The following is a 22,947-nucleotide window of genomic DNA, read 5'->3' as shown; positions in this document are numbered from 1 at the left end:
AAATGCCCTCATTGGCATCGCAGCCACGTGTTAAAATTAAATTATGGGGTTGCACGTGCCAAAACCACGATAGATTATGAGGCACGCCGTAGTGGGGGACTCCGGGTTAATTTGGGCCACCTGGGTTTTTTTTAACGTGCATCTGAATTAAGTGCACGGGTGTTTTTGAAATTTCGCCAACATCGAAATCTGGCCAGGATTCGAACCCGCAACCTCGGGCTTAGCAGCGCAACACCAAAGCCACCACGGCGGGTCACGGTCACGTGTTCGATAGTGGCAGTACTCATGCAGCGGCGCTGTAAACGGTCTATATTTAAGCTCCTTCATTTTCGTTATTTTATCTCTCTCTTTTAACAAGGGTTCAAAATTGGGCGTTACATTTAAAGATGAGTATAGGGGAAGAAATCGAAGTTTTCGTCGTCTGGCAGCCGAGAGCTTGGGATCATTTCTCGTAGTTTCACAAATCATATGATTAACAGAGGCAGTGGTCTACTTTTAGACACATTTAGACATGTTTCATCAAACAAGCTACAGAAAGTCTAAGGGTATGTATGATTTATATGCCGATTTACACCCTTTGGCACCTTTAAGCGTGTAAATTAGTTTACAGTGGGAAGCAGTTCACTGGTTAGGGTGCTGCACTGCTGAGCCCGAGGTCCCGGATTCGATTACAAGCCGCGGCGGTTGAATTTCGATGATGGCGATATGAAAAAAAAAAAAAAAAAAAAAAAAAAAAAAAAAGCTCGCGTACTGTGATTTTGGTCGGCGTCAATCCAGGTGGCGGAAATGATTCCGGTTTAGCTTCTAATGCATTGTTCATAGCCTTTGAGTACTTCGAGACCTTAATTAAGCCGAATAATATCTGATTTCAAAAAATGCTGTGCTAAACGCGTATCGCAATGTAACATCTTGCGACGGATGGCAGTAAGCATAGCAATGGACAGCAATAGCTACCCTCTCTACGTGCCGTGTGAAAAGAAATAAGAATGCGCCGAGTCGATTTATTACGACGATAGGCACAAGGCTTCCATTGTTTAAAGAGTTAGGTAATTCTAGACAAAGGAACAGATAAAAAAGGAACACAATAGAAAGAAAGACATCAATTCCACCAAGGCGTTTAGCGTTCCGTCAGCAGAGTGTCATAAGAAGGCGAAATAATGCAAACCTAGCTGGGAGTTGCAATGGTTATCACGGATGGCCATGAGCAAAACAGCAAAGATAATTTTATCATCACGACGGATCTAGCTAGGCGTGTGTTACCGCGTCCGAGTATAAAGTCGAAGCTTTCGCGTGCAGGAATCGCGGAAGCGCAGAAGCGCCGTCATTGTCACCAAGTTCCCACGTATCTAAGCGACGTCTTTGAGAAATCCCTGCCCCAAAGGTGTCGGTATGTCACGCTTTCCGTTAAGCCTAATCGCGGCTTTTCTTCTGACCACCGCGGATAGGTCGTGGTCCTTGCCGGCATCCGACCCGGCGACGAGTGCTAACTACACTGGGTAAGTCGTGCTTGCTTGAATTACACTGAAGCCTCCTTAAACCGGTCCTTGAGGGATGATTGATGGATGTCGGAGAGGTTCGTTGACTGTAGCCAAAGCGTCACTGTATACCAGTGTCACTCGTACACTTCTGATCGCGATCCGGATCGAGTGCTGCTACATGGGCATTTGCGATCGCGATCTAGCGGGATCCGGATCGGGGTGATCGCGATTCTCAAATCGCGATCATGCCCCTTGATCGCGATCGCAGGCTGCCGTCTGTGTCCTCTAGCGCAGTATTCTGAAAACGCTAAAACAAAAAGTGAAGGTAACTCAATAAAACAACGTTAAAAAAACCTTTTAATCAGAAATAGTAAGCTGTGCAATTCAAATATTATCCACATTTAACCGTATTTTGCAAAACTGAATTTGTAGCCAAGGCATTATGTAGTTCTGAGAGTTGCCGATGCCATCATAATCATCAAGATAATCATAGTTTATAGGGCTGATTTAGGTGCAGGACCGACGTGTCCCCAGCACTCTCCAGCCAGCCTTCTACTGTTGTTCGGTACCATCTTTTACCGTAACCACTCTATTTCTTTTTATCATCCAAGAAGGCTTATTGACCGCTGACTACGTGGTCATTGGTTCGACCCGTCGCTACGGCGGAAAGCAAACCAACTCGTCTGCTGATATTTCGCTGCAACTAAAAAAACATTCCCAAATGGACCAAACTAATAACCAGTTTCCTCTGCTTTTCCTTCCCTCACCCAACCACTAACGCCCTCCCACGGTGTGTCTCTGGGATAATGAGCATCATTGTTTATCATTGTTGACAATATAACTCACCACTGGCTATCAGCTGCTCCACGTCGCGTCCAAATAATTACTTTTATTTCTCAATTTCGGCGCCAATAGTGTAACTTCACCATTTTACTCCATGCAGTTATCTTTGTATGACTTTCACAGGCTTTGCCGAGCATTTCAACTGTCAACGACGTTATAGAAACACTGCAAAGGGGTCAGAAATAGATATTTGATCAGCATCGTATCAGCATCGTGCTAACAAGAGAAGATTCAATCTCTAGTGAACTAGTCTTGCCTTTGACAAGAAAACTAGCTTTGACAAAGACAAATGCTCTCATTCAAACAACTATAGTCTTTCCAGTGACACACTGACATGTCTAATCTTTTTGCAACCGAAATAATCATTCGCTTCATGAAATTATCGATACCAGGAAAGTTAATCTCGTGTTTCATGGCACGTGGCAAAATCCGCGCCTTCCTTCCCCTATAACGAACGACGTCACAGATAGGAGTGTTCTTTTGTGGAGTTGTCCCGGAGAAGGCGGCACTTCCTGTGCAAGATTCACCCAAGCCGCCCACGTGACTGCCATCTGTGGATCTATGGTCCATCCCTTAGATCCCTGCTAGACTTCACTGAAGAATTTTCACGGGTGTGAAGAATTTCGAAACTTTCGAAATAACGAATCGAATACTGTGAAAGTCGATTCAGACTTGGAATTTAGCAGATACTATTTGTAAATACGAATACTTTTTCGAAGAGTTCTCGGATATTTTAGACCTTCAACTGGAGGTGATCAAACATACATTTGGAACAAACGTGCGATACATTTTAGCCCGGCGAGGATAGTAAACGTAAAACGCGAGAATTAAGTTACGCTACAGGTCACTCAGGAAGTCATGCATTTTCGGCTAAAGCGCGATTCTTCCCACTCGCCGGAGAGTCCCGAGTACCTGAAAAAAATTATTACTTCATAACAGTTTATTTGTCTTTTGAACAAACAACGCTTCATAATTTGCATTGTGATGAAAAAAGCTTGCGAACATTGTGAATGCACTAGGATGCGAACAACGTTTTATATTGATGGGGAAAATGGCTGTTCATTATCTATAAAGCATTAGATAATCGATTCGACTCTCTTTACGCAACGTGTATTCAATTCGGTCTCAAAAATTACTGTTCGCAAAGCCCAAGCATAACAAACTAGACATGTATGCACAAATTACATGCCTCACTCGTTTTATGCCGCAGGGCAATCTTTCGAATTAAATCGAAAAACAAAAGACCAATAATCTCGTATCATTTCTCGGTTATCTCAGGTACAGACTGGTGTCAGTGACTGCCCCTAACGAGAAGAGCCGGAGCATTTTATCATCCCTGGCAGATTCGTTGCAGGTAAGAAACGTCCAATTGCACGCGATATCGGCCGAGAGTCGACCGATTCCTTTGTCCACTCAACACCCCAGCCCTTCACATATACCCACAGGTCTTACGACTGTTTACCTGGCCAGTGAATGCGATAACTCGGCCTCTACGTGTCGGCCGTCGATAAAGCAATAGTAAGAAGAAAAAAAAAAAACCTGTCGGAGGGAATAAAGAACGCTGGCGTTGACCAGGTTGGGACATTGAATGTAGGGTGGGGTCAACGTTTGACAAGCATTGAGAACCGAAAGAATATTCAACGGCTCAAAGAGGGCCACGCTAACTCCACGTCTGTTTATCTCTGGTCGACGGAGCTGTTTGTTAATTTAACTGCATGTGCACTTGTGTGAGCGCAGCTACTACTTCATTTTGCTGACTCATGGCCTCCTATATCTGGGGGGGGGGGGGGGGGGAGGGGGGGGGGGCTCTGCAAGTGTCCCCCTAGTGAATTTTTATTCTTTATTTGAAGTGGTACACTCCAGGAAGGAGGCCAAAAGGCACAATGCCTGACGCGGGCCTTCTCCCCATTGTAGGCATGTTGCACTCGGAGGTGTTACAAACAAAACTAAAAGTAAATCAATGCATTAGCAAGGTAGCATATGCGTCAACACTTGTTGGCATTTTCCAACAATGGAAAATGTCTCTAGGAGTACGTGCGAGATACCCTCATGAAAATACAAAGAGATACCTCCCCCTTTTTCTGTTATCTCTGAACAAGGACACGTGAGAATATTCTTCAAATTGAACAACATCAGACGTACCAGTGAACCAAGTTTCAGTGAATGCTAAAACATCAAACTTATGGACTAGTGAGTTGAGGTAGGTGCCAACGCCGTCGCCTTTGTTTCTAAGGCTTCTTGCGTTTAGACAGAACAAAGAAAGGGATTTACTTTGATGACACTGTAAGCTCCCTACTGCTTTGTTAAATTCTTCTATTCCTTCTATTAGTGGACATGTCTATTTCGTCTGCTGCTGAAGTGCTGATTGGTTGGAGTGCCTGTCTCCTTCGGACGCGTACCCCAGCCCAGCCAATCAGAACTTCAGCAAGCAGACGAAATGGTCATGTCAACTAGGTGGACACTAGAGTTACTATACAGTAACTCTAGTAGTGCACACTTACAGAATACCGTCCCTGGAGATGCGTGGTGTTCTAGTGCGCGTGGTAAACAATCTTAACGTTTCCCGAAAGCTGTACATTCATACATCCAATTCGTTGGCGTTATATACTCTAGCAGATGCAGGTTACAGAACTTCGATAACTAGTTTTGAGACTGTCTTCCGGATTTGTAAACTTCGTGCTTGGATATTTTTGTTAATTTACTGACTTTAGACAACTTCCGCAAAAAAAAAAAAAAAAAAATGACGTTCCAAATCAAAGTTTAAGTCTGAACAGTTGCTAGGCTTCCACTTTCTCCCTCAAATGCAACAAAACTGCATTCAAATTTGACTAGCGGTTGTCTCGTGGGAATATTATTGAGTTTTTGCATGTGTTCGAATATAGAAATTGGAGTTGACCCCGAGCTATCGAGCGTCCTCTTAACTGGTACACGCAATGCATCTTGCTGCATATTTTAGGCGCTTATTTCTCGAAAGTGGTGCAAGGCGCATAATTTCTATCAAAACTTGTCGCTTCGAACACCAGCTTATAGTTCCGTGCCTGCCACGATGTTCCAGCAGCTGTGGCGTTGTGCTGCTGTGCGCGAGGGTTCAGGTTCAATGTCCGCATTTCGATTGGGGTCGCATGCAAAAAACCGCAGGGGACTCCGATCATGAGAAAGAAACTTACAGACGAATAAAATTGGGTTGGAGTGCATACGGAAGGCATTGCCAAATCGTGACTGGGAGCTTACCACTGTGGTTGAAAAGAAAAGTGCACAATCATTGCATTCTACCGGGGCTACCATAAGGGGCAGAAACTTGGAGGTTAACAAAGAAGCTCGAGAACAAGTTAAGGACCGCGCAAAGAGCGATGGAACGAAAAATGTTAGGCCTAACGTTAAGAGACAGGAAGAGAGCGTTGTGGATCAGAGAACAAACGGGGATAGCCGATATTCTAGTTGACATTAAACGGAAAAAGTGGAGCTGGGCAGGCCATGTAATGCGTAGGATGGATAATCGGTGGACCATTAGAGCTGCAGAATGGATACCAAGAGAAGGGAAGCGCAGTCGAGGTCGGCAGAAAACCAGATGGGGTGGTGAAGTTAGGAAATTTGCAGGCGCAAGTTGGGATCAGCTAGCGCAAGACAGGGGTAATTAGAGATCACAGGGAGAGGCCTTCGTCCTGCAGTGGACATAAATATAGGCTGATGATGATGACAAAAAGCCGCCCGCGTACTTAGATTGGGGTTCACTTTAAAAACATCCTGGGTGGTCAAAACGTTATCCGGAGCAGCTCGCTCGCGAGTTAGTTTTTTTTAAATTTACAGGTACTGTAGGCCCTTCTCGGGCCCATGCAGGAGTGGATACATAGAATACAAACAAGAGAAATAAATTTAAATGAATTACTTGGCATAGCAGCAAAGAAATAATACATAAAAAAGGGGAAAAACATGGCAATACACTGGACATAAATGAATGCTAGTACAAGGGACCATAATTAAACTCAGAGTATACTCTGCTATTAGACTCGAATTTCAACAAAAACTGATATTGCTAATGCACTGAACAAATGATTCCAAGGAGACGGAGTTCACGGCCTCCTCAGATAACGTGTTCTAATGATAAATTGTGTGAGGAAATAATGAGAACTTGTGAATATTGATGAAGCTGACTGATTGTCTAATAGTTTCACTCTGGTGCGTTCTCACTGATCGTTTGAAAGAATCCTGAAGATATCGTTCCCGTGATAGTTTAAAGTTATCGTGATGAAGTTAGTAAATAATACCTTGAGGCGTTAATCCCCGTAGTTTCGTTATGACTGTAACCCTTAAAATCAATAATCGTTACATGAAGTTTAAAATCAATAATTATGCGGGTAGTCGATGAAAAGCTTGTTCTTGTCAATGCTCAAAAACATACACCCTACGATCATTTCCATCAGGATGTTAATTTCACCCATGAGTCTCTTGTCTTGTGGCAGCCTTCTCGCGTCGTCGGCCCTGTGCGAAAAACTGCAGCCACGTTACGTCGGGCGTTACCGGGTTCTGCGCCAAGTGACCGACGAGAGATGTGAGATTTCGCCTTTGACAACGAAGTCATACGTTTCTTCAGTGACCGATGTCGCAGGTCTCCCGACTGAAGCCTCATCACTCGAACCTAGATTCAACAATCGTCGGGAGTTTGTGTTACGTATAGGGGGTTGCGCCGAGGTAAAAAGAGGCTGTGGTAGACACAGAATACGATGGAATGGCATCCCAGAGTCGGCCTTACGCTTGTACTCACAACAGCTCTGACTGCTATCTAGCAGTGGCACACGCTCTATCTGTAAATACACATGGTAACTATCCACTCTTGTAGCAACATTGCAAGTTATCGCTCGTATTCTGATCTCCGCCATTGCTACAAAATTGGTACGTAAAAATATTTGGTCAGTTTCTTCCGAACCGTCTACTTCTTTACAATCCGAGATCGTCGTCGGAGAAAGCGGGGTATATTGATATTGATGCGAGGATTTATCTTGGAAATAAGAGGCCTAATTAAGACTTGAAAACTTCCTTGGAATCAAGGTAAAAAGCCCTTTACCTTATTAAACGCCTTATTGGATACAAGAAGGCATGTGCTGCGTCTGCAGTACGTATTTACTGTATCTGTGATGTCTGCATGGGTTGCACTTGTTACTTTTTTGTTGTTTTTTTGCATAATACATCATACCTATAGATACGCTGTGCATTTTACACTAGTTTTTTCCCCTGCCTACATGGGTTGTTTATGTCTTCAAGCACGACCTGTGTATATTTCCGTGGATTTCCCTGCACATTAGTGGCAAATATAGAGGCAACCGCTTCGCCTAGATAGAATGGTACCATTTAGGCAGTTGCTTCTTTCATCATCTGCATATTTTGCGGCAGTATCCTTTATCGACGCAAAAAAATCTTGAATAATATACCCAGCCTGATTAAATATCTACCAAATATCGTACCGTACGTCTCTCAAGAAATCCATTCTTACACGCAGTCACCTTATTGATGTTGCACTTGCCAATTACTGTTGATATTGTGCTTGTTACATTGAATGCTGTAATTTATATATTGCATTTTACTCGCTTATTGATATTGTACTTAGACATCTTTCTTTTTTGTAATGTAACTAGCCCTATTGGCTGTAGATTCAGGCGCTGCCACAGTCATGTTTGTATGATCTATCTATCTATCTATCTATCTATCTATCTATCTATCTATCTATCTATCTATCTATCTATCTATCTATCTATCTATCTATCTATCTATCTATCTATCTATCTATCTATCTATCTATCTATCTATCTATCTATCTATCTATCTATCTATCTATCTATCTATCTATCTATCTATCTATCTATCTATCTATCTATCTATCTATCTATCTATCTATCTATCTATCTATCTATTATTTATTTATTTATTTATTTATTTATTTATTTATTTATTCGGTTACCTCACAGGCTCCCGAAGAAGTATTGCGCGAGGGGACGATACAGGGAATTAGCAAAAAGAAAAAGAGTACAAAGGAATTATATAACGTTAACGGGTAAACATGAAAGGACTGAAATGTATCTAACGATATAAATGAAAGATATCTAACAAGGTATCTAACGATATACATAACGCATAAAGGAAACACAACGACTGTGTGAAATGGCAATAAAAAAAGGAGTACCAAGAAATTATACAAATGGTAGCGGGTGAAGATGTAGGAACAAGTCTCTCACAATTTTAAATAACGCAATAAATGCAGAAAAAAAAAGAAAAAAAAACAAACACTGTATACAACTTCGCTAAAGCTAATTACTTAGGCGCAATAAACATTGTTACGCAATAAACATTGTTGTCCTTTTTTCCCTAACGAATAAAAACAGCAATAAGCCGGGTTTTATTAACTTTGATTAAGGGAACTCAAGCGATTGTCGAGGCTCCATTCGAGCTTTCTGAATCCACGCAGCTCGACGTCTGGAGAGACGCCACCGCTTTCGGCAAGCCGGCTCTCGTACTGCTGAGACCTCAAGTGGCGACCGAGTTCATTGAGACCGCTTCGAAGGAGGGTCTCGCCGTGTCTACCAACTCGCACAACATGCAACAGTGAGTCAACCGACTAACAGCTTCCACGTCTCAATCTTGCGTCGCTTCAATAACGTCCGCTCAATTCATTAGAGTGTTTTAGCATCGCGTGGTATAAGTTAGGCCCACTGAGTATGCGCCGCGTCTTCACTATACCGCGGTAGTCACTATAAGCCGAGGAGAAATCGACGTTCTTGCATTCCGTCATCGCTTACCGCGATAGAGCGTACAGTAACCTAATTATGATGCAGTGAAGAATCAGGCTTTTAAAGCGTCCCGCGTCGCCAACGTTAATGCTGTGGTGCCATCTGGTAGATGGAAATCAAAACACTTTCCTGAAATGGGTACCGTATCTCTAGACCTAGCAGCTTTGAACCAGACTGATGATCTATGTAATGACAACATCGCTGAATATTTTGTCCAAGGTGTGAGACGAGACTAAGCGGCGGATAACCGAAGGCTGAGTACGTAGCAGAGGCAAATTGGGATCGAAGGGCGAAGCCTGGGCGCTGCCATGTTGTTACGTAACTACGGTAACCTAGCTGGGTTTAGACACCGCTGTTGTCAGCGGTATGAGACACGCACGCGCAGTACGTAGGCCTAACGTGTCGCATGTCACGGTATAGCGTGTCCCACAAAGCAAGAACACACTCTAGTGCAACGCGAATTACTAAATATCGTGGAGCGTAGTATTCAATACTGATAGTGTGTGTGTGGACACGATCAAGCTCCCAGAGTACTTCTATCATTTTTGACGGTGACACATTTACACTTCTGGTTGGAGTCCTGCTTACTGGTGTACTCTAATTTGGTGCTAACCCAGCGTCGTCTACAGGACGCTAAGTGCCCAGCTGCAGTTTATCACGCTGATGCCTGTGACCGTTCTTATATTATTGTCTAGTAGTCGCTTTTTTTATCCGAACATTTTTTTATTATCTCTCCTTTTTCCATTCATTATGCACCCGTCCCCTCTTACTATATTTCTCATCTCTCCCGTTCTTCCCACGTCATGCCTTCTCTCTGAACCTTTTTTTCCCCTTCTAAAGCCGACATGCATGTCGGCTTTAGAAGGGAGAACTATGCACATGTGCATAGTTCTCCTTCTGGCGGCAGCTGACTCTTTCTTTTCTTAGTGATTGTTTCCAAGTATACAAACGTAATGTGCGTTGTTGATACTAATGAATAGGGTGGCAGATTTGTCTTAGTCGTACTATGGACTGACATGGTTGGGTCACTGAAACGCTCTAAATAATAATAAAAAAAATTGACTCGCCGACCCGGCCCTTCAAAAGTGCATGTCCAGCGAAGCTGTTTAAAACCCCCACTACAGCTGCTGAGGGGGCATTCAATGATTTATTGCTTTGAGTAATGGTACCTAGTATAATGGTAATTTAGCGTAATGACAGTTGTGGGAGTAATGATAATTTTGACAGCACGCCGCCACACATAGTGGTGCTGCAACAACAATGAGATCAGTTACTAGACAGGTTATTTTATATATGAAAGGCTAATGGACGTCCCTCCCCACGTCGCAAGCTGCCGTCGCCGCGGCAGTTAGCGCAACAATAATCTTTACCGGGAAACGTAGGCGGGGAGCGCTATGTGTTTCGCATTGTTATCAGGATCGCCTTATCACCAATTATGTGCGCTCGGATGCTTGTTTTGTGCTTGTTCTTCATTGTAACGTATACTGTTCTGCATGTTGTATGCGTGATTCCAAAGAATGTATGCGCCTCTCACTCCACTTTGCCGAGTGCTTGAAGCCTGCTTCTCCTCCGCCGCGGGTCAGCCCGGTATTGCACTACCTCGGGGATCGGCCCACAGTTTTGCCCACGGACGCCGGACACGTAAAATGCCGACCAACTAGAGGCTAACAGCTTCGCTGTAAAGTGCAACTGACGTACGGAGCGCAATTGTTAACTGATCTCTGGCCTCTCTGCTTTTAATGTGTTCTCTCTCACACGAATGACCACTTCACTTGATAAACTACCTGTATTTGTATTTTCCATCGCAGACTTTTAGACGATGAACGCAAGGAAGTCCGTTTTGCGACATATTCCGAGACCTCAGATCGCTTCGAGAGGTACCTGACGTACGACGAGGTAGGTTATTGCAATACTATTTTCTCCAGATTCTTGTTTTGATTCTTTGTCACGGGGCATCAACTTTGACTCTGCAGCATATAACAAAAGGAAACATTGTAATAGTAACTGGCATGGAAGGGTGGGGGGGGGGGGGGGGGGGGTAATACGACAAGCTTCTGTAAAACAAATCACTCTAGAATAAGTAAGTATTATATGTACGCGCCATATATACCTCCGCAACAAATATCCTTCTCAAACAGCCAAAAAAAGCCCCATGAGTGGAAAAAGATACAGAAGGCATCTAGGAAATTTCGATAATAGAGGAAATCTTTGTGGACGCTTTTGGGGATGCCCAAACGTTGAATAACGAAATTAGGCAGTGCTTCAATGTCTTCTCAGCAAATCATTCAGAACAGAACAATGACGCCAGGAATCAACAGAAAACCGATTGATCAGTTCAAGGTTTAAACAGGTGGCCGATGGTGCTGGACGTACTTTTGATTGTGGGAGCGAATGTCCTTCTTGTCGTCATCACTACACCCTTGCCACTGCTTCCTTCAGCGCACAGGGGGAGGGGGGGGGGGGCGGTTAAACGTTTACAGTTTAATCAAGAAAAATGAAAAGCAAGAAAAGTACGTCGAGTTTAAGGAGATAAAAACAGAAAACGCTGAACTCTGTAAAGGCTAGCAGAATGTGCCTGCAGAGTGGGACTACTGCTTATTTTTTTCTATATGTTTCCTACTTTACACTACGTAAATCTTACAACTGTTAATTTTACAACTTCCCTTACAACGAGAGTTAATCTTACGAGAGTGGAATACAACCGGTGGCAAGTTGTCTTCCACCCTCGCTTCCCGTTTTACCTGTTATTCATACACTGCAATTAAACAACGCCTAATTTTGCTATTGCTTTTCTTGATTTCATTGTTTTTTTTGTTTCATATCGTCGCTCGGGAGAGATAACGAGCCCTTCCATTCCATTGAAACGTTCCTATCAAGCCCATTTTTAGCTTTGAACGCTTCTGTCGAGATCATTTATTTCGCAACACCGCCGATTTCATGTGCGATCATAGCAGTTAGGACCCGCACGTATGCATTCGAGTGCAGGAAATTTCAAAAGGAAGAAAAGATCATATGAAATATAATACATCTTTGCAGCGTTTCTCGTTAGAATTACTTTCAGTTTAATTTTTGAGGACCCTGTATATTTGTAGTAACCCTAACGTCTGTAAACCAAGCCTGTGCAACTACATATAGCTAATAAAGGAATTTACGACCCCGTACGCGAAAAACGAAGAAGTAAATAGACTTGCTAGAGAGCTTTGGCTTTCGCGTAGGCTCCTTACCGTCCATGGATTACCGTGTTACCGAAGCCGCGGATCGCAGATGATGATGATGGCGGTGATGATGATGATGATGATGATGATGATGATGATGATGATTGACATTCCTTGTGAAACGGGGCCGGGAAAAATAGTCACCTAGCCTGCTTCATTTAATCAGGTAGTCATTTAATCGCGATCTTGCCTTTTGCTTATCTTATTTCGATTTTTAACAACAGTAGCAAAGCTGATAGAGACATATTGTGACTCTATGCTCGACTACAATGCGTATGAAATTTTTTTTTTTATGTTGCGTGAGTCGTAGAGTTAGTACAACTAAAGGGTTAGTTGTACTATATCTATAGCGTGAGTGTTCCCGCCGAAGGAAAATTATAAAAGTGCTTCACTTCAAAGATTATGCCGCTATGTTTGCTCTGCCCATTAGCAAATAACTAGAATATGGTAGGTCACAGCAGTGTTAGTTTTGCGAGCTTTCTGGTTAAGCTCTGCGTCACCAGATGTCGCTACCAGCGTTGTGGCTGCAGTAAACCTCTCCGGTAGCCCAATATTCCGCAAACTGTACTACCGTTTGCGGAATATCTAAAACTCTCTAATAACTCTTTCAGTGTCACTGGCGTAACAGTAGGTTTCCGCGTTTCTGTCCCGCCATGTTCCTCTTGACATTACTTTGTCAGATAGCAATGTGAGGACCACACCAGAGAGCACTTGCTATTATCCATATCATTTTTAAAATTTATTAGAGCGCAGCTCCTAGGTGCCTGTTCCCGCGGCGAAAGTCGGCGCCGGCGTTGTCTCTCGTAACCGAGCGAACGAACACAGCGAAGGATGAAATCGAATGCGGAGCGCAGCGGGAGATGAAAGCCGGCGATAGCGAAGAGAGCGCTAGGATGAAAGCGGAGGAGGAGACTATGGCGAAAGCGTGAGAAGCAAAGCGTAGTGCCGCGCAAGACGGGCTTTGCGGTGATGGCTACGAGATGGCGCCAGAGTAGCGTGCGTCGTCTGTATGGAAACAAAGCGCTGCATGAGCGGAAGTCTGTCTGCGGCGGCTGCTGTGAATCGCGCCCACGCGCCACCCACGCGCCGCCTCTCGCGATCTCCCGATTAGCTAGTTAGTCGCGGCACTCTTCGCTCCGTTTGCAACGTGACGCACGATACAGACTGTCCGCGCCAGCCAATATAACGGGAAATAAAAACACGTATACAGCTGAGCTCAAATTTCGCATTAGGGAGTATCGTAATCGTCGGTGAATTAATCTACAACCAAAAATAAACCTTTGCATTCGTTTTATAATATCTAAGAAAAAAAGACCCGGCGCTGGGGGTGGGTCACCTCCGGAAAAGCCCGACACTGACTACAAATACGGCTCCTTAATTGCCTGCCTGTGTCCTCACTCTAGTTCAAAGACGCCCTGCAGCAATACGCCAAGGACTACAACCACGTGACTTACACGTCCATCGGTCGGTCGTACGAAGGCAGGGACATCATCGGTGTTCACGTGAGTAAACTCAATTGGAGTACCTAATGTGACGATTAGACAGGCCATGCCCTCCTTTATCAACATTTAAAAGCACGCACTGCGAATAAATTCTGCAACTATGATTAACCACAAAGCTTTGTGGCTGCAGTCGAGTCCTTCGAAAAATTTGGTCGAATGTTTTCTTTTACGAGTCTGGCATGGGAACTCTATGCTTTGTGCATACACCATAACTAAAAAAAATAATAAAATAAAAGGAAATGCTCTATTTGATTCCCGGTCGTTCTGCCGTGGGCTCAGATTTCTGGCATTAACCGCGCATTAATTGCAATATAATGGGGCAATTTTCACTGCTTAAAAAAGTCAGGAAGGAATTAAAAAAAGCAAAAATGTAACCGGTAACGGTGGCCTCCAAGGTCTTAACTAAGTTCTTCGCAAATCCGCAAGAGGAACGAAGGTTATGGAAGTGCCTTGAGAATACGACCAAAGAGCCATGTTTTTTTTTCTCATCCCAGATCAAGGCCAAGGAGAACCTACCCATCGTGTTCCTCGAGTGCGGAATCCATGCCAGAGAATGGATTGCCCACTCCACCTGCCTCTACATAATCGATCAGGCGAGTAGAGACTGTTGTTGAAATTTGAGAGACCGATGCTGGGTACTGAGGTAGAGACTGCACTCTGTTTTCGGATGACTCAGGGGTAAAACATTGTCAGAGCACTCATGAGAGTATTGGGGACACCCAAATCTGGAAGGGATAAGAGCTGTCTATGCCCGGTTACCCGATCCTACGTAAGGATCGATCGTAGTGGCAACGTACAGTCCAAGCGAAAAAAAGATTAGCACAAGTGACTGGTGGGCGGAGCGGAAAAATCACGACACGCTTTCTGACGGCCACCCCTGCTTCGGAAAATGGAATGTGCCGCTCCGGCCACCAGTCAGTTGTAGTTATCTTTTTCCGCTGGGGCTGTACATAGCTATGTGCCCATGATGTAAGCCACACACTTGAATTTTTTTTTTACCTGCCAGGAATTAGATATTGGTTTGCCACGAGTGAGAAATCACTCTACAGTGAGTGCGATTCCGAAGCTCGCAAAGCTTCACACGTGTGGTTACTAGCTAGTTGTGACAGTGCCTCCAAGATTACTGGCACGACACGTTGCATTATACCGGAGATCTCGGAGCCCCGAGCTTGATTGGGTTTGAGTCACGCCAGGCTCGCTAGATGTAACAGGTATGTGTATGCACCTGCATAAGCATAAAAAAGATGAAAGTTAGACAATACCCGGAGAGAACGTCTGCATTCCAGAAGCGCTGGAGTGATTGTGAGGTGCGATTGATCGTTGAACGTGAAGCGGTGATGATAATTTATTTCGTCCAAGCAATGAAGTCCCATCAGTTATCGTGTATTGCTTCAACACACTCAACGTCAGCTTATGCATGACGTCAACGTATATTCTATATACTTAACGATTAAAGGGCGCCTTTATATCGCAACATACATTATCGTAACATCTCATAACGTCAGTGGATTTAGCATTCAGAAGCACCAACGTCAGAGGTGCTTGGCTTCAACCAACTCCCACAGTGCATGGGATGCAAAAATTTTTTTAAAAATTCATTATGCGTTGTGAACTGCAGCTGGCGACGCAGTACGGGGAGGAGGAAGACGTTCATCGGCTGGTGTCCACCTACGAGTGGCGTGTCTACCCAATAGTCAACCCCGATGGCTACGAGTACTCGCACACTACGGTAAGTTACAACAGCAGCGCGTGACGGCCCTGTACTGTCGCGATGGGTTCGACAGTTTGTCATGCGAATATCTGAACCTCTTGTACAACAAATTGATGACATTCGCGAGTACAACAATTGTTACGAATCAGTTCGTGTGCCCAGGTTTACAACGAAAAATTGCAAAGCTTGAGGTCATGCTTTAGGCGTGAATAGACGGCGCTGTGACCTGGAATAAATGTCCAAGCAGAGTTACGTTCGTTCGAATAAGCGTGTATAGCAAATATTGTATCAGTCAACTGGTTCACAACCTCCGAGGAACTGGCGGGGCGACAATCTTTTTTCGCGGAGAAGGTAATCGTTACGGGCCAGTCGATCACATGACACTTATAAGCCTGTTCAGCTAAACTGTGACAGTTTGTGTGCGTACAATTTATTCCTCTAAGTTGTTTTGGCGTACAGTTACTGCTAAAGTCAGATGTTTATCGGCCCTTTACGAATTGCGTTTAGTGCAGCGCTTTGTTTGCATTTCTGTTAACACTCCGCTTCGTCCAAGGAATGAAGAAGTCGATCAGTTATCGTGTATGGCTTCAACAGTGGTGCAGTCCAAAGCTCCGTTGCTTCCAAGGCCTTCCGCAGGGGGGATATTCTGTAAGAGACCACATAGTGGACTGTCCACTTTGGCTGCCGCTCCACGAGCGCGAATGTGCCAGCCAGTCTCCTTCGCGCTCGTGAAGCTCAAGCCAATGGCGACAGCCGAAGTGGACAGTCCACTCGGTGGACTCTTACAGAATACTCCCCCCCCCCCCCCCCCCTCCCCTTATTGGTGTCCTTGCTAACCCTGTATACACACCTCGAAGCTTGCCTAATGTAAGAACAACACCTGTATGATAATGTATTGTAATAAGTAGGGCTGTGCGATTATTCCAAATTTTGAATACGTGCACATGCGCTCTGAACGCGTAGCCGTGTGTTTTCGGGCCCTGCTCATAATTAGTACCACACACACACACACACACACACACACACACACACACACACACACACACACACACACACACACACACACACACACACACACCACACACACACACACACACACACACACACACACACACACACACACACGCACGCACGCACGCACGCACGCACGCACGCACGCACGCACGCACGCACGCACGCACGCACGCACGCACGCACGCACGCACGCACGCAAAAAAAAGAACAGACCTGGAGTATACAGTGATCTGCGTTTTTGTTTTAGCAACTTTACCAGATGATCTCATAGCGCAAACGAATTGTTCACGGTAAGTCTGAAAGTTGCGTATCCATTAGAGAACGAGAGAATTAAGATTAAGACACTACAGTGGCAGCTAGGGTTACTGGAAAATCTAGCGACAGTCATCTCACGCCAGGCACCAATTCTCAAGAACATCTTTCTTGCAATACGTCACAAGGTCGTCCTTGTCTGCTGTAGCGTTGCCCAATGTGGCCTCAGAAATCCATGCACAGGCGCCACTGCTCTCAGAGTCTGCGTGGCGATGCTGATCCTCTACCACTCATTTTTGCCCCTAACCTCTCTCAGAAGTATCGGCCTGCCCGGGTGGAAAGAGAGTAAACGCTGTTAAGTGGGAAATATTTGCAAGCATTCCGTCTCGTTTATGTCCGTTAATTCGTGTTGTTATTAAGAGAACATGCACACCTGTGCGTCCTAAACAATAACGAAAAACGTTGATATTTTTCAGGACCGTCTCTGGAGGAAGACCCGATCACGCAGTCGCTTCAGTGAGTGCATAGGCGCCGACCCAAACCGAAACTTTGACATCGGCCAGTATTGCAGTGAGTTCCCTTTTTTTATGCTATGACATTGAATGCTCACGGCACGCAGCTGTCATGCCCGCAAGATTGTCACAAAATGCTTGTAGGTTCGCTGCCTTAAAAGCCGATGGCACTCTAAATTCATCTGAGCATCTTTTTTCCGGAAGCGCACCACATTACGTCTCGAAGCTGGTACGGGCAGTAAAGATCTGATTCAGTTTGCGGAGGTAGATGAAATAGTTTCAAATATGAAGTTCGATTCCTGTCTGAAAAAGATAGCGTTGATTATCGCCGGGTTGGTTAAAAAGCGCAAACGATCCTTGTTTCCGTATTTAGTTGTGTCTGCGCGTTTCACCCGCCGTGGTGGCGTAGTGGCTCTGGCGTTGCGTTAAAGACTCAAGGTGGTCGAAATTAATCCGGAATCATCCAATATGGTGTGCCTCATAATCATATTGTAGTTTTGGCTCATGACAATTCCAGAATTTTTTTTTGTCTCCGTGTTTTCATGGCCCTTGTGTCCATGTTTGCGAGTGTTGTGCTTGAAATGTGGTACTCAAGAGAGATATCACCTGCACCTGCCCAAGAGCATTTATATTTTGTGAAACCTCAGAAAAATTTCTTTAGTACGTGAACTTCAGAATTGATGTCGTTTTGTTTTTTAATCGTTGCTTCCGTAATTTTCATCTTTTCGATCATAATTGTAGTGCCAGCAACAGGCACCAACATCTTAAATACAGCTAAAGAAAGAAAGACCCGGAAATTGAAGAGCGAACATTTATTTATTTATTTATTATTTCTGGCAATCCCACTAACAGCTTGAAATAGGTTCGGCCCATATCACGCTCGTCATCGACGGTACATCAAAAGTATCAAAATGTTTGAAAGGAATCTCGAAGGCCATGCTTTTGCGCACTGGAAGCACCGGGAGAGGTTGCAGGAGCCAGAAGCTCGTCATGTGGCCGCCGTGTTTCAAACATCCACCTATGCTTACGTGCAGCCGGCCGCTCCAGCACCGACCCCTGCCAGCCTTCGTACTGTGGGGACGAACCGTTTTCGGAGCCCGAGTCCCGCGCCGTTCGGGATGCCCTCGGGGCGACCCAAGGTCGCACCGAGTTCTACTTCGCGCTGCACAACTTCGGCCTGTTGTGGATGTTCGCCTACGCCCACCAACCCCAGAAAATTCCGGAGTACGACGAATTGGTGAGTGGTATCTAGACAAACCTCTGAATATACGTATATGCAGGGTGTTTCAGCGAACACTTTCAAAAATTCTTAAAGGTTTCCTGTGGCGGATAGCCCAATTCTAGTTATGGTCTACTCGAAGAGGCGGACATTACCCGCACAAAAAATTAAAATGCATAACCGACTAATCAACAAATATTCACCAATTACGTTTTTGACTAATTACAGGATGGCCCATATTGCAAAGTACAAATTGTAGCCGTGGAGTTCGCAAGGTGGATCCACTTGGAATTAATTCTCAGGATGACACCAATTTCGAGATATTAATTCCCGAACTTTCCGGAGAAATGCATCGGCGTTCCAGTTAGTTTCTTAACAAACCGTCGCTTTATGCATTGACGCACAAAATTAAACGGAACGCCAATGCATTTTCCCGCAAAGTTCGGGAATTAAAATCCCGAAACGGGTGTCATTCCGAGAATTCTTTCCAAGTGGATCCGCCTAGCGAACTCCACGGCTACAATTTGTAAATTGTGATAGGGGCCATCAGATAATTAGTTAAAAACCTAATTAGTAAACTTTTGTCAATTATTCGATTATGCAGTTCAATTTATTGTGCGAGTAATGTCCGCCTCTTCGGGTAGACCAGCTCATGAACTAGAATTTTTGAAAGTGTTCGCTGAAAGCACCTTGTATATATATATATAGTATCATGCACCAAGATCTAAAAATATGCAAATGCCACCTAGTTGGACCGAACCAAGGTAATGTTTGCCGTCGCTCGGAGATACTCAGATTATAATTTTTTTGCCTTGCGCCTAATTACATAATTAGTCTTAATTCATCAATTTTTCAAGTATTATAATTGCAGGAGAAGTGTCAATGAGAAAATTGTAGTGCAACATGAAAATCTCCCGATGCAGCTTTCTGTTGCTCAATGCGTGTTACATAAAAGTGCTTCTCCGAGCGTTCTTCTTTGTGGGGTTTTACGTGCCAAAACCAGTTCTGATTATGAGGCACGCCGTAATGGAGGGCTCCGGATTAATTTTGACCACCTGGGGTTCTTTAATGTGCACTACAACGCCAGCACGCGGGCGCTTTTGCATTTCGCCTCCATCGAAATGCGGCCGCCGTGGCCGGGATTCGATCCCGCGACCTCGTGCTCAGCAGCGCAACGCCTTTTCTCCGAGCGTGAAAGAAGCCCGCGAATACACGCAGTGTGTCTCGAGCGGTCAGTCACGCGGTGACGGTATAATTGAGCTTTCTGCTTCAAGAGAAATTTATTCGGTTCGTATTAGAACTTGCGAAGGTATAGAGCGGGCCACCACTATACCGATATTTCGGAAAGTAATCTATAACCAGTTGTGCCCTTTTTTGAGTTTATATATCTCTCTGCGGCTTCTTTGCTATAACTACTGCGTTGTGCTCATACTTTTTTTCTCTTTGTTCCAGATGAACATCTCTGCGAAAGCAGCTGAGGCCATGAAGAAAATCCGGGGAAATGAATTCGACTTCGGGCCTATTTCGACGACTCTATGTGAGTAAAATCCCAGAGTACAAATTATAGCACCTGTGCGTGCTTTTTTAAAAACCACTGGTGCGGAATTGTTAAGGAGCACCTTCGCCAGATGTTCAGTTAAAGAGGAAAATTCAAATATGACCATATGCCAGTTTTACTTTAGACGTGAAACTTTGTTAGCCTGAATTGCAACCGTAAACCTCGCAAGAAAACATGGACAGGTGACGAGCGCCAGCTATCCAAATGAGTTCAATGTCAGCTTTGCGTCAGGATACATACGTCGGCGTACTTTCTAATTCCCGTATGCAGACAGAAGGTGAAATGAAAACTTCCTTAAGCAGCCGAGCGATACAAGCAAGATGTCCTTGAGCTAAGCTGAATAAAAGAGAGAGAATGGATCAAGGAGAGGCAAGAAAGTTAACCAGGCTGAGACAACGCCACTTACCCCGAGTCTGATTTGCTACCCTGCACTAGGGATAAAGGAATCAGAGTGAAGGATGAGTGCAGAGCGAGAAAGAAATGGCTCACAGTACACACGCACACACACACGCACACACACGTACATAAACGATGTATAAGGCGTTGACCGTCGAGTTCGTCACAAGCGGTCATATAGGCTGGTGCGTCTCAAGAAATACAGTAGCGATTTTTTTGCCTTGCACATTGCAGACGCACGAGGACATGGTTCCAGGAGCTTCTTTTCTGTGAAAAAAGACTTGTTATCGAATTTCCCTAAAGCTGTCCGAAAGGCAAACCGCTCATCTTCGTATGATGCTTTATTACACAATAGGGCACTAGAAGTTTCTTCTGTTCCATTGGCATATTGGTCCAGACTCACTCAGAAAATAATTTTTTTTCTTAGGGCTTACTCGAATTCAGACTCACAAAAATTCTGGAGTGGCATATATCCACTCTGGAGGATTAGTCAGGAATATGTACACACCCGGTGACCAAATGTCTAAATCATAGAAAATTAAGTAAATCAGAGGCCGCTGAATACACAGCGCTATTCCATTAAAAGGTCGATGCGCTTGAAAGATCCCTATGGGCTGACATTGTGCTCAGGTTTTACGCAGGAATATATTATTTTTATTGTGTAGAACAGAGATGTGCTTAGTCACTCTACTTTGGCATGCCCGCACCCATCGTTAATATAAGCCTGCATGCTGGTACTCGTATGCGGATAACATATAAGCTTTCGGGGGTATCTACAAACATATCCTCCTAGGAAACGGCTAACTCTAACCACAGTGAAGAGGCCAGAAGAAAACTTCGCTGTAAAATATACCTTTCGGGGGGGGGGGGGGGGGGCGTTGGTGGGGGATACGATGAGAAACGCACGAACACGCAGTAGTCTCATTTGGGTAGTTTGGTAACGAACACATTTGCTTACTAAAAATTCTGCATTCACCCATTTTCCAGACCGATCATCGGGGCACAGCGTTGACTGGGCTTACGAGAAGGAAGGCGTCAAGAAGGCCTTCATAGTCGAGCTGGAGCCGTCGTGGCGCATTTCCGACCCTAACAAGGGTTTCGTGTTGCCCACCAGAAACATACTGCCCACCGTCAAGGAGGCGTGGGTGGGCATCAAGGCCGCCGTGACACCCTAAGCCAGCCGCGAGCAGTGATCTTCTGAAGATCGTCCACGGCGCTTGGCGATGCGCGGTGGGCTTACGGGCCGGCCCGCAATTCGAAATAAAAAAGCGAGATCTGAAGAAAGACAAACGCGATCAATATGGTACTTCCCGCAGCATAGCTGAGCCCCGCCGACCTCGAGCCTCATGATCTATTCCGTCAGTTGTATACTGTCAACGACAAAGGACCACGGGATCTCGGAAAAACGTTCAATTCCCGAGGAGCCTGCAGCAGTGGCCAGTAAAACTGTATACGACAATGTTGTTAGCATATTCCAGTAGATGCCCGAAGCGCAAATAACAGGCTGCGTTGTGTGGTTTCATGGCCCGTAATATTTTGCGTTTGACTGTACATCCTGCTCTCAAAAGTTACACGCATTTTCTGTCCATGACGGGCACTACACGATTAACAATTTCCTCATCCCTAGCGGTGTGTGGTCAAAGTTAACACGAATACGCAGAATGGGTACTTCTACTTGCGATAGTAAATCATAATTCAAACAGATTTTTTTCTTTCACTTTCGTTGTCTAAAATGATTATTTTTGCTAGCTTTTGTGACGCATCCACTTGTATATTAGAGGTAAAATTTTGCACGGAAGATGCTATACTACCTAGACTCTAGGGCTTATGTGTTTCAAAATGTTGTTTCAGTTTGCTTCGAACAAAGCAATGGTATCAAGACGTAAATTCCTACCTCCGCCCGCGTTAAATTTTATTGTCTGAAATTTGGAATACCACCCCAAGGACTAGACAGAGTTTGTCCTACGTGGTTTATGAAACAAGAGCGCGCGATGCGTTGAAGGTTCTTGCTTGTTTCAATGCGAAAGCATTATATCCCCTATTATGCGAAAATCCGTCGTCGCCAGCGTGACCGAAATATGGCACCAAAAATGGCCGACTGCGCAAAGAGTAAGTACACATAAAAATTGCTTGATTTAGCGTCAAATTTGGCAGGGGGGGTTCCTGTACACGAAGTAAATTAATGTATTTGAAAAGAAAATTTGGTACATTTGGGTCTCGATGGGAATCGAACCCGAGCACACTTCTCCGACACCAAGGCGGCTCAACGGTTCTGGCTGACTGAAGGTGCGGCCTAGTGCGTGCGTCTTTGGGGAGAAGGTGGCGCCACATCACGAGTGTCTAAAATGAGCGCGTTTATGACGTTCGAAGTCTACAAAACGTATAATGCTATTGCATTCTCACACGTAAGCACTCTTGAGTGTCTCTGCCAAACTTTTAAAACAAACAACTGTATGAAAGGGCAGAAA

The 22,947-nt window shown here is 44.7% G+C and overlaps 1 protein-coding gene across 1 annotated transcript; it reads left to right on the top strand.

The window, feature by feature from the left end:
* Positions 1-1,245: 1,245 nt before the first annotated feature.
* Positions 1,246-21,772, top strand: LOC119452780 (zinc carboxypeptidase). Its single transcript, XM_049667403.1, has 11 exons — positions 1,246-1,496; positions 3,600-3,675; positions 8,779-8,915; positions 10,909-10,996; positions 13,719-13,817; positions 14,312-14,410; positions 15,436-15,546; positions 17,271-17,364; positions 18,341-18,543; positions 19,978-20,062; positions 21,467-21,772. The coding sequence occupies exons 1-11, from the start codon at positions 1,390-1,392 to the stop codon at positions 21,652-21,654; spliced, it is 1,287 nt and encodes a 428-aa protein (XP_049523360.1). The 5' UTR covers positions 1,246-1,389; the 3' UTR covers positions 21,655-21,772.
* The last annotated feature ends 1,175 nt before the right edge of the window (positions 21,773-22,947 follow it).

Source organism: Dermacentor silvarum, chromosome 5, assembly GCF_013339745.2.
Source record: "Dermacentor silvarum isolate Dsil-2018 chromosome 5, BIME_Dsil_1.4, whole genome shotgun sequence".
Classification (NCBI taxonomy): domain Eukaryota; kingdom Metazoa; phylum Arthropoda; class Arachnida; order Ixodida; family Ixodidae; genus Dermacentor; species Dermacentor silvarum.
Note: the sequence above shows the minus strand (reverse complement) of the source record. Positions and strands in the feature narration are given on the sequence as shown.

Bases quoted from the DNA above. Each gene is read 5' to 3' on its own strand.
- LOC119452780 (XM_049667403.1), top strand. From the start codon at position 1,390: ATGTCACGCTTTCCGTTAAGCCTAATCGCGGCTTTTCTTCTGACCACC. The intron at 1,497-3,599 runs GTAAGTCGTGCT...CGGTTATCTCAG, and splicing joins ACGAGTGCTAACTACACTGG to GTACAGACTGGTGTCAGTGA. The intron at 10,997-13,718 runs GTAGGTTATTGC...TCCTCACTCTAG, and splicing joins GGTACCTGACGTACGACGAG to TTCAAAGACGCCCTGCAGCA.